This window comes from Oncorhynchus tshawytscha, unplaced genomic scaffold, assembly GCF_018296145.1.
Source record: "Oncorhynchus tshawytscha isolate Ot180627B unplaced genomic scaffold, Otsh_v2.0 Un_contig_5280_pilon_pilon, whole genome shotgun sequence".
Taxonomy (NCBI): Eukaryota; Metazoa; Chordata; class Actinopteri; order Salmoniformes; family Salmonidae; genus Oncorhynchus; species Oncorhynchus tshawytscha.
The window spans coordinates 1-12,777 of NW_024607096.1; the positions used below are offsets into that span (position 1 = coordinate 1).

The window sequence follows — 12,777 nt, forward strand, 5'->3', positions numbered from 1 at the left end:
AAAGAGGCCAGTTAGACATTACTCTGCTTTTGTGCTGGTAGTGTCTCCCTGTTGCAACTTGCAATAAACCGGATTGATTATTGATTGACTTTCCCAACGACTGCTCCCCCTTTTGGTAGGACGTTACTGTAAATAAGAATGTGTTCTTAATTGACTTGCCTAGTTGAATTTAAGGATAAATACAAATGGGATACTACAGTTTTATTAATCGTTCATATGATGGGGTGTATGACACTCACAGAACATAGCGGATGGTTTTAGTTTTAGTTTTTTGTTTTTTTACGTGTTATTTCTTACACTAGTACCCCAGGTCATCTTAGGTTTCTTTACATACAGCCGAGAAGAACTACTGAATATAAGATCAGCGTCAACTCACCATCAGTACGACCAAGAATATGTTTTTCGCGATGCGGATCCTGTGTTCTGCCTTACAACCAGTGTAACCGAGTGGATCACATGCAGCGACCAAAAAAAAAAACGACTCAGAAAAAGAGGGAAACGAAGCGGTCTTCTGGTCAGACTCCGGAGACGGGCACATCGTGCACCACTCCCTAGCATTCTTCTTGCCAATGTCCAGTCTCTTGACAACAAGGTTGATGAAATCCGAGCAAGGGTAGCATTCCAGAGGGACATCAGAGACTGTAACGTTCTTTGCTTCACGGAAACATGGCTCACTGGAGAGACGCAATCCGAAGCGGTGCAGCCAGCGGGTTTCTCCACGCATCGCGCCGACAGAAACAAACATCTTTCTGGTAAGAAGAGGGGCGGGGGCGTATGTCTTATGGCCAACGTGACATGGTGTGATGAAAGAAACATACAGGAACTCAAATCCTTCTGTTCACCTGATTTAGAATTCCTCACAATCAAATGTAGACCGCATTATCTACCAAGAGAATTCTCTTCGATTATAATCACAGCCGTATATATCCCCCCCAAGCAGACACATCGATGGCTCTGAACGAACTTTATTTAACTCTCTGCAAACTGGAAACGATTTATCCGGAGGCTGCATTCATTGTAGCTGGGGATTTTAACAAGGCTAATCTGAAAACAAGACTCCCTAAATTTTATCAGCATATCGATTGCGCAACCAGGGGTGGAAAGACCCTGGATCATTGTTACTCTAACTTCCGCGACGCATATAAGGCCCTGCCCCGCCCCCCTTTCGGAAAAGCTGACCACGACTCCATTTTGCTGATCCCTGCCTACAGACAGAAACTAAAACAAGAAGCTCCCACGCTGAGGTCTGTCCAACGCTGGTCCGACCAAGCTGACTCCACACTCCAAGACTGCTTCCATCACGTGGACTGGGAGATGTTTCGTATTGCGTCAGACAACAACATTGACGAATACGCTGATACGGTGTGCGAGTTCATTAGAACGTGCGTTGAAGATGTCGTTCCCATAGCAACGATTAAAACATTCCCTAACCAGAAACCGTGGATTGATGGCAGCATTCGTGTGAAACTGAAGGCACGAACCACTGCTTTTAATCAGGGCAAGGTGTCTGGTAACATGACTGAATACAAACAGTGCAGCTATTCCCTCCGCAAGGCTATCAAACAAGCTAAGCGCCAGTACAGAGACAAAGTAGAATCTCAATTCAACGGCTCAGACACAAGAGGTATGTGGCAGGGTCTACAGTCAATCACGGACTACAGGAAGAAACCCAGCCCAGTCACAGACCAGGATGTCTTGCTCCCAGGCAGACTAAATAACTTTTTGCCCGCTTTGAGGACAATACAGTGCCACTGACACGGCCTGCAACGGAAACATGCGGTCTCTCCTTCACTGCAGCCGAAGTGAGTAAGACATTTAAACGTGTTAACCCTCGCAAGGCTGCAGGCCCAGACGGCATCCCCAGCCGCGCCCTCAGAGCATGCGCAGACCAGCTGGCCGGTGTGTTTACGGACATATTCAATCAATCCCTATACCAGTCTGCTGTTCCCACATGCTTCAAGAGGGCCACCATTGTTCCTGTTCCCAAGGAAGCTAAGGTAACTGAGCTAAACGACTACCGCCCGTAGCACTCACATCCGTCATCATGAAGTGCTTTGAGAGACTAGTCAAGGACCATATCACCTCCACCCTACCTGACACCCTTGACCCACTCCAATTTGCTTACCGCCCAAATAGGTCCACAGACGATGCAATCTCAACCACACTGCACACTGCCCTAACCCATCTGGACAAGAGGAATACCTATGTGAGAATGCTGTTCATCGACTACAGCTCGGCATTCAACACCATAGTACCCTCCAAGCTCGTCATCAAGCTCGAGACCCTGGGTCTCGACCCCGCCCTGTGCAACTGGGTACTGGACTTCCTGACGGGCCGCCCCCAGGTGGTGAGGGTAGGCAACAACATCTCCTCCCCGCTGATCCTCAACACTGGGGCCCCACAAGGGTGCGTTCTGAGCCCTCTCCTGTACTCCCTGTTCACCCACGACTGCGTGGCCATGCACGCCTCCAACTCAATCATCAAGTTTGCGGACGACACAACAGTGGTAGGCTTGATTACCAACAACGACGAGACGGCCTACAGGGAGGAGGCGAGGGCCCTCGGAGTGTGGTGTCAGGAAAATAACCTCACACTCAACGTCAACAAAACTAAGGAGATGATTGTGGACTTCAGGAAACAGCAGAGGGAACACCCCCATCCACATCGATGGAACAGTAGTGGAGAGGGTAGCAAGTTTTAAGTTCCTCGGCATACACATCACAGACAAACTGAATTGGTCCACTCACACAGACAGCATCGTGAGGAAGGCGCAGCAGCGCCTCTTCAACCTCAGGAGGCTGAAGAAATTCGGCTTGTCACCAAAAGCACTCACAAACTTCTACAGATGCACAATCGAGAGCATCCTGGCGGGCTGTATCACCGCCTGGTATGGCAACTGCACCGCCCTCAACCGTAAGGCTCTCCAGAGGGTAGTGAGGTCTGCACAACGCATCACCGGGGGCAAACTACCTGCCCTCCAGGACACCTACACCACCCGATGCTACAGGAAGGCCATAAAGATCATCAAGGACATCAACCACCCGAGCCACTGCCTGTTCACCCCGCTGTCATCCAGAAGGCGAGGTCAGTACAGGTGCATCAAAGCTGGGACCGAGAGACTGAAAAACAGCTTCTATCTCAAGGCCATCAGACTGTTAAACAGCCACCACTAACATTGAGTGGCTACTGCCAACACACTGTCAATGACACTGACTCTACTCCAGCCACTTTAATCATGGGAATTGATGGGAAATGATGTAAATATATCACTAGCCACTTTAAACAATGCTACCTTATATAATGTTACTTACCCTACATTGTTCATCTCATATGCATACGTTGATACTGTACTCTATATCATCGACTGCATCCTTATGCAATACATGTATCACTAGCCACTTTAACTATGCCACTTGGTTTACATACTTATCTCATATGTATATACTGTACTCGATATCATCTACTGTATCTTGCCTATGCTGCTCTGTACCATCACTCATTCATATATCCTTATGTACATATTCTTTATCCCCTTATACTGTGTATAAGACAGTAGTTTTTTTGGAATTGTTAGTTAGATTACTTGTTCGTTATTACTGCATTGTCGGAACTAGAAGCACAAGCATTTCGCTACACTCGCATTAACATCTGCTAACCATGTGTATGTGACAAATAAAATTTGATTTGATTTGATTTTGATTTGATTTGATTTGGCTGATGGATTGTATGTCACTCACAGAACATAGCGGATGGCTGATGGGGTGTATGTCACTCACAGAACATAGCGGATGGCTGATGGGGTGTATGTCACTCACAGAACATAGCGGATGGCTGATGGGGTGTATGTCACTCACAGAACATAGCAGATGGCTGATGGGGTGTATGTCACTCACAGAACATAGCGGATGGCTGATGGATTGTATGTCACTCACAGAACATAGCGGATGGCTGATGGGGTGTATGTCACTCACAGAACATAGCGGATGGCTGATGGGGTGTATGTCACTCACAGAACATAGCGGATGGCTGATGGGGTGTATGTCACTCACAGAACATAGCGGATGACTGATGGGGTGTATGTCACTCACAGAACATAGCGGATGGCTGATGGATTGTATGTCACTCACAGAACATAGCGGATGGCTGATGGGGTGTATGTCACTCACAGAACATAGCGGATGGCTGATGGATTGTATGTCACTCACAGAACATACCGGATGGCTGATGGGGTGTATGTCACTCACAGAACATAGCGGATGGCTGATGGGGTGTATGTCACTCACAGAACATAGCGGATGGCTGATGGGGTGTATGTCACTCACAGAACATAGCGGATGGCTGATGGGGTGTATGTCACTCACAGAACATAGCGGATGGCTGATGGGGTGTATGTCGCCTCCTGGAAATGGTCCACGGATCGCATCAGGTTGTCAGGGTTAGGGTCAGACACAAAGTCCTCAAAGTGGAAGACAGCACTGGTGTCTGTCGAATACTGAGCAACTGCCACCTGGGAGGAGTGGACACACAATTATGGTTCCCATTGAGACCAATGTCCAAAGAGTCCATACTAGCATACTATTTAGAACAAAGCTAGTGTATTGGCCATGCATTCTACTCTAAATGGCCATACTGGTGTGGATATTGGAACAGAGTCAATAGATACCAATAAGAAATAGGGTGGTATAATCAGTAGTTCTGCGTGACAGAGTGGACAGAGATGGGCACAGAGAAGGCCCATACACCCACCTGTGCACGGGGGGCAGTGAACATCCGAATAATGTTCTTGATGAAGTCGATCATGGTGACAAAGTCTCTGGTTATGATACTCTGAGAACCGTCAAACAGAATCACTGCATCCAAGCCAAACTCACGGCACTCTGCAGCACAGAACTGATTGATTGGTTGGTTGGTTGATAGATTGGATACATAAAGCACTTTCACAGAAAGAAACATCTTGTCCTGTGTAATGCAAACATGTTAGTTTTTGATGTCAGTTACAGTTATCACAAAACCTGAAGTAGACATTGATCATTTACTCAATTGAACACAGACCACGTCATCCTCTAAAACAAATAGTATAACCTTGAAAGGCAGGCTTCAGTGTTTGTGAGACCGTAAGCTGTGGCCCCAGCTCAACACAAAGTCCTTGGAGGTAGTTTAGAGTATCACAGCCATGGAGCTGCCGTGGTCCACACACCTAGCTCAGCGAAATGGAGAGAGAGAGAGGAGACTTTACAACAATGTCCTCTCAGGAATGGCTGAACCCAAACAAAGAATACATAGAGATCAGTGGAAGCAACCACATGGCGAATCGAGTGAGTGAATTAGCATTACTCAGTTCATGTGTCAGGTTATAGGTCATAGCTCACAATGTATCTGAGTCAGGTCATACTGTGGGTCACAATGTATTTACTGGAAATGGCACAAGAGGGTAAGCACATAGCACAGGATGTTTGTGAAGAGCAGCTAGTTCCTGATTAGAATTGCAGAGGGGAAGAGAAATTGAAAGGGCCCATTTTTTAAAGACCAAATTCAAAAGGTCAGAAATTAAATAGTGCTCCGACTCAGTGAGTCAAGGATGAGCAACTCACCATAGCTCTGTCAGCATTACAAGCTAGTGACAATCCTAATGAAACTCCTGGCTCCACTAAAATGAAACAAAATAAGTGAATATAGACGGATTTAACATACGAACATTAAAAAAAGTATCAAAAATAATTTTGCACCAATTTGTCAATACAAGCCTACAAAAATCTGAACCTCAGCTTGACATAAGCACATGAGGTAAATAAAACATTCCCACAAATCATGCATGAGACAAAATGACAACACACAACACAAAATGACAACACACACTCCCACAAGATGTGAGACTAACCAGTGAAGCAATTGTGTGAAAAGAGGAAATGTATACAGGACTTGAGAATTACTATAACTGAACAAAACACAACAGCAGAGCTTTATAGAGAGAGAGAGAACTCTGATTCTTGGGGGCCACACAATAGTATAGTGCGCATGCATCTTACCTTGTACAGGTAGAGCTTTACAAGTGCCACTGTCATAAGAACATCTGTAAACCACTCCTGTCCGATTGTCTTGAAAAGGAGCGGTGACCAACACACTACAGAGAGACGAGAGGATGGAGAGAATAGAGGAGAAAGACAGAAGGGATGGAGAGAGAGGAGATGTTAATTGGTTGTGTTTTAAATGCTCATGAAAGTGTGTTATGTGTAACATTTCTTGTTTTCAAAATATACTCCGCGGTCTCATAGACCGTGCTAACATTGCCTGGATTGTAGGATTTTAGAGCATAAATTATAACAGCACAAAGTAAATGTGCATCTGTTAAGTCAGAACTTCTGGGTCTGCTGAGCAATACACTAGCTAGAACCTTCTCATCGTGTATCTGGTAGGACAAAAAAGCATGGCCAATTTTGTTTCCCCCCATGTTTTGTGGTCTAAAACAGCATGAAACCAGGTGTATCACAAAGAATTATGAAATGAATTAACCAGCTACAGTAATTTTGAGAAACATTGAGAAATTGTTTGGCTGATTTTCTGGGCAAATTAACCAGTTATCTACCTTTGATAAGCAGCTAGATACCTATGGCTCACTGGTAGCTTGCTAGTTAGTTAGCTTCCAATTTCAAGTCTTTTGAAACCAATATCTGTCTAACTGAAAAATATGTTATTTCAAAATGAAAGTCTTGTGACACTATGATAGCTGTCTATCCCCAGTTAGATAATGTGTTTTCACTTATTGCATCAACATGTTTGTTTTGATCTCCCTGGTTTCCACTAGTTACCACAGCCACAAAGTCAAAATTGGGTATATCGTACCAATTCCTGAAAACAAAAATGTACGTTTTGGTCTTAATTTAAGGTTAGGCATAAGATTAGCAGTGTTGTTAATATTAGGGTTAAGCTTAGGGTTAGGTTGAAAATCAATCACATTTGTGACCCGATTCAGAAAACTAGGCGTATGTCGCAAGTCACGACTTCACAGGAGAGCCGATTGAACTTAAATTTTTTTTTTTAAATCAAAATGTGTTTTTTGGCAGAAATGCCTTATGTAAACTTTCATGTGCCTTAATAACAAACTTGTATGCCATCTGTAAATATGAATAAAATTGTTAAATTATGAGCCTTTTTGGTTAAGCCTCAGAATAAGCCAGCAACCTTCCCACTAGCCATGATTGGCTGAGATAATGAATGGGCTGGACATGCCGAGAGAGGAGTTCGGATTGGTCTGCTATATAGAAGGCTTCTGTGGTCAGTCTGTGTTGGTAATTCTGTCGAACGCAGCTTTTTTATGTATTGTGTAGTGGAGCTGCATGACTGTTGCTCTCCACTTTCTGGAGGATCAAGTTTTGAAATCAGTAGAATTAGAGTATGATAGTTAAAGAGATGGAGAAAACACCTGTCTCCGGATTACATCATCAAACTAAGGGCAACCGTGGCATGGTCTTCATGACAGGGAGACGCCTCCATCATGGATGATGTATACATATTACACATTTCTAATTTTGACAAAGTGGTTTCATTTCAAGCTAAAGTGTACTGTTAGCTAGCTAGCTAACATTAGCTGGCTGGCTCCCTAGCTGACGTTATTATTCGTATCCAAGAGCCGTTTGCTTTTCTAGTTAGAGCCTAATGTTAGCTAGCTAACATTGAACCTAGTTGGTTAGCTCCCAGCATTGTGGCATTGTTGGTACTTTGTTCATTGTTGTTTAGCTAGCTAACATTAGCTGGCTGGCTCGTTAGCTAACGTTACGTGATGTTTGTACAACACCCATTGAATATGGCCGGTGTCAGTGCACGTCTGCAAAAACATTTTAGGAAATTGTTGCCAGCGGAGCTGGTTAGGCCATTTTCATGTTATCCAGATGTAAACAAATCATTGGCCAGAGCATCAAGTGTGCGCTCTGAACACTCCGAGAGCGAAACGAGATGGGTGGGGCTAAAGCTTAAGAGGGTGTGAACGATGCTGAATGGGTGTAGACACAGAAGAGGTCTTCACATTTTAAAAATAGGCAGGCGTTATGACTTTGTAGCTGTGGTAACTAGTGACGACCATTCTCTCTGGCTGCTCGTTCTATGTAGTATAATATAATCTGTTCAAAACAGTGGCAGCATGTGTAGCAGTTGTCATTTGTTTTTTTACATGCAAAAGTGTAATGTGTTTTTATGCTGCTGTTCAAATGCACAGATCGCTTTGTATATCTTCTCAAAGAATCTACCAGTAGTTTGAAAACATCATATCTGTCATGCTGCTTTGTTGACAAATCCAACCACCTCACACCCTGGGTATTTAGCCAATCAGCGGACATCACTGGTATCAATAAAGTTACATTGGATCAAATCATTAGAGGACAGTGATGAAATACTGTTTGTTGTCGTTTTAGGCCTATATTCAATCTAGACCGCGGAAGATAACGCGATTGACATTTAAAGTTAATTTCCGATTGAGACCACATACGCAGCGTTTACGGTGAATACGCTCTCCGTGAACACTAAGACAATGCCTTTAAAAGGTGAATGGCTGAAAGGGGCGAACGGATTGATTCTAGACCGATGTCAAATTTGTTTGATATTCGGTTTTCTCTGTCTATTGCTTGTTTAGCAACTAAATCGACACGTGCGTAAGTATGGGGAAAAACAGACTTGGGGGTTGGCTTAGATTGTTGACAACATGTAAGCTATATTTCATCTCCAATGTTTATTGAAAATATAAATACATTTGCACAATGAGCACTTGTTTCCTGTCGAATACATCTTTACAGTTGTTGGTTAGCTAGAATTTTAGCCATATTATCATTAACATAAAATCAGTCAAAACACCTGAAAACAAGACATGGTATCAAGAACAAGATGAAACGAGACATTTACAATTCCTTACATGGCAGTTTCTTCTCATTCTTGCTAGCAATCTGGCCATCCAGAATCACAATAACACACTGACTTCTGCCCCATTGAAGCGCCATGGGGGCTTTCAATCTTCAATAGCTCTTACAAAGTGTGCCATGACTATGCAGGGAATTTCAACCACAGATTAAACAAAACGCAGGGAGGTTTTCCAATGCCTCGTAAAGAAGAGCATCTATTTATAAAGTAGACATTGAATATCCCTTTGAGCATGGTGAAGTTATTAATTACACTTTGGATGGTGTATTAATACACCTAGTCACTACAAAGATACAGGCGTCCTTCTTAACTCAGTTGCCGGAGAGGAAGGAAACCGCTCAGTGATTTCAACATGAGGCCAATGGTGACTTTAAAACAGTTACAGAGTTTAATGGCTGTGACAGGAGAAAACTGAGGATGGATCAACAACATTGTGATTACTCCACAATAATAACCTAAATGACAGTGAAAAGAAGGAAGCCTGTACAGAATAAAAAATATTCCAAAACATGCATCCTGTTTGCAATAAGGCACTAATGTAAAACTGCAAAAAATGTGGCAGAGAAATTAACTTAGTCCTAAATACAAAGCGTTATGTTTGGGGTAAATCCAACACAGCACATCACTGAGTACGACTCTTCATATTTTCAAGCATGGTGGTGGCTGCATCATGTTATGGATGTGCTTGTCATTGGCAAGGACTAGGGAGTTTAAGGATAATAAGAAATGGAATAGAGCTAAGCACAGGCAAAAAAATCCTAGAAGAAAATGTGGGTTAGTCTGCTTTTCAACAGACAGTGGGAGACAAATTCACCTTTCTACAAGACAATAACCTAAAGCACAAGGTCAAATATACACTGGAGTTGCTTTTTTAAACTAGGCAAGTCAGTTAAGAACAAATTCTTATTTACAATGACAGCCTAGGAACAGTGCTTTAACTGCCTTGTTCGGGAGCAGAACAACAGATTTTTACCTTGTCAGCTCTGTGATTCATTCTAGCAACCTTTCGGTTACTAGCCCAACGCTCTAACCATTAAGCTACCTGCCACCCCAAAATGACATTGAGTGTTCCTAAATGGCCTAGTTACAGTTTTGATTTGAAAACGGCTTGAAAACCTATGGCAAGAATTTAAAATGGCTGTCTAGCAATGATCAATAACCAACCTGACAGAGCTTGTAGAATTTTTAAATAATAATGTGCAAATATTGTACATTCCAGGTGTGCAAAGCTCTTAGAGACTTACTCGGAGAGACTCAGAGCTGTAATCGCAACATGGATTCTATAACACAGTGAAATGGTCCACCCACACAGACATGTTATGATGATTAACATCAAATTGTGAGATCTGAACCCAGTGGTTTGACTGTTTAATGATTAGTAACTTGCCTGCTGCCTCCCTGCGCCGGTCCAAACTGACAGACACGATAACCGAAATGGGACCCTGCTGCCTCCGAGTCCGAGACACTTAATGTTCTGGGATAGCGAATGTCGAAGCTGAACCCCACTGTCAACGGTGCGACTGCAACAACAACAAAAATGAACAAACACATTTTAATTTATACATATTTTCTTTTTACAAAAGCGTCTACAGCAAGTCTGATAGTCAATTCCTCAGGCAGGCCAGGTGAAACTCTTAACTATAACTCTACTATAAATGTATTCTACTAATACAATGTAGATTTGGCTATATAACCTTACAAATCAAATCAAAATCAAATCAAATTTTATTTGTCACATACACATGGTTAGCAGATGTTAATGCGAGTGTAGCGAAATGCTTGTGCTTCTAGTTCCGACAATGCAGTAATAACGAGCAAGTAATCTAACTAACAATTCCAAAAAAAAACTACTGTCTTATACACAGTGTAAGGGGATAAAGAATATGTACATAAGGATATATGAATGAGTGATGGTACAGAGCAGCATAGGCAAGATACAGTAGATGATATCGAGTACAGTATATACATATGAGATAAGTATGTAAACCAAGTGGCATAGTTAAAGTGGCTAGTGATACATGTATTACATAAGGATGCAGTCGATGATATAGAGTACAGTATCAACGTATGCATATGAGATGAACAATGTAGGGTAAGTAACATTATATAAGGTAGCATTGTTTAAAGTGGCTAGTGATATATTTACATAATTTCCCATCAATTCCCATGATTAAAGTGGCTGGAGTAGAGTCAGTGTCATTGACAGTGTGTTGGCAGTAGCCACTCAATGTTAGTGGTGGCTGTTTAACAGTCTGATGGCCTTGAGATAGAAGCTGTTTTTCAGTCTCTCGGTCCCAGCTTTGATGCACCTGTACTGACCTCGCCTTCTGGATGACAACGGGGTGAACAGGCAGTGGCTCGGGTGGTTGATGTCCTTGATGATCTTTATGGCCTTCCTGTAGCATCGGGTGGTGTAGGTGTCCTGGAGGGCAGGTAGTTTGCCCCCGGTGATGCGTTGTGCAGACCTCACTACCCTCTGGAGAGCCTTACGGTTGAGGGCGGTGCAGTTGCCATACCAGGCGGTGATACAGCCCGCCAGGATGCTCTCGATTGTGCATCTGTAGAAGTTTGTGAGTGCTTTTGGTGACAAGCCGAATTTCTTCAGCCTCCTGAGGTTGAAGAGGCGCTGCTGCGCCTTCCTCACGATGCTGTCTGTGTGAGTGGACCAATTCAGTTTGTCTGTGATGTGTATGCCGAGGAACTTAAAACTTGCTACCCTCTCCACTACTGTTCCATCGATGTGGATGGGGGTGTTCCCTCTGCTGTTTCCTGAAGTCCACAATCATCTCCTTAGTTTTGTTGACGTTGAGTGTGAGGTTATTTTCCTGACACCACACTCCGAGGGCCCTCACCTCCTCCCTGTAGGCCGTCTCGTCGTTGTTGGTAATCAAGCCTACCACTGTTGTGTCGTCCGCAAACTTGATGATTGAGTTGGAGGCGTGCATGGCCACGCAGTCGTGGGTGAACAGGGAGTACAGGAGGGGGCTCAGAACGCACCCTTGTGGGGCCCCAGTGTTGAGGATCAGCGGGGAGGAGATGTTGTTGCCTACCCTCACCACCTGGGGGCGGCCCGTCAGGAAGTCCAGTACCCAGTTGCACAGGGGCGGGGTCGAGACCCAGGGTCTCGAGCTTGATGACGAGCTTGGAGGGTACTATGGTGTTGAATGCCGAGCTGTAGTCGATGAACAGCATTCTCACATAGGTATTCCTCTTGTCCAGATGGGTTAGGGCAGTGTGCAGTGTGGTTGAGATTGCGTCGTCTGTGGACCTATTTGGGCGGTAAGCAAATTGGAGTGGGTCAAGGGTGTCAGGTAGGGTGGAGGTGATATGGTCCTTGACTAGTCTCTCAAAGCACTTCATGATGACGGATGTGAGTGCTACGGGGCGGTAGTCGTTTAGCTCAGTTACACTGCAAAAATCCCAGTAAACACCAAAACTGGATGTGCTCCAGTTGCTTGTCCATGTCGACTGAAGTCCGCGCTACAGTCCTCGCATAGTAGTGAACGCAGAGAAGATGAGGAGAGCACCGGCTCGAAGAATATCATGTGGTAAAAACCTTTCACGATAATGAAGGAGTGAGTCGATCGGTAAATGCGCCTTTTTTTTACAGGGACGTTCTAAAAGGATTACAACGGTCTGTGACCGCCACCCGGTGGTGAGAGCTGACTGGTGCAGGAGAGACTGGGGAGAGATGGGGGGGAACGTGAGTTTGTATTTTGGAGGGGTAGGGGTGCACAAAAATCAAATCAAATCAAATGTGTTGTCACATACACATGGTTAGCAGATGTTGATGCGAGTGTAGCAAAATGCTTGTGCTTCTAGTTCCGACAATGCAGTAATAACCAACGAGTAATCGAACCTAACAATTCCAAA

At 44.0% G+C, this 12,777-nt stretch overlaps 1 protein-coding gene across 1 annotated transcript; it reads right to left on the reverse strand.

Moving 5' to 3' along the window:
* Positions 1-3,653: 3,653 nt before the first annotated feature.
* Positions 3,654-12,458, reverse strand: LOC121842381 (integrin alpha-X-like). Its single transcript, XM_042312356.1, has 7 exons — positions 12,313-12,458; positions 10,292-10,424; positions 6,027-6,121; positions 5,592-5,647; positions 5,083-5,197; positions 4,747-4,877; positions 3,654-4,507 (listed from the first exon to the last, which is right to left on the reverse strand). The coding sequence occupies exons 1-7, from the start codon at positions 12,365-12,367 to the stop codon at positions 4,358-4,360; spliced, it is 735 nt and encodes a 244-aa protein (XP_042168290.1). The 5' UTR covers positions 12,368-12,458; the 3' UTR covers positions 3,654-4,357.
* Between the last annotated feature and the right edge of the window lie 319 nt (positions 12,459-12,777).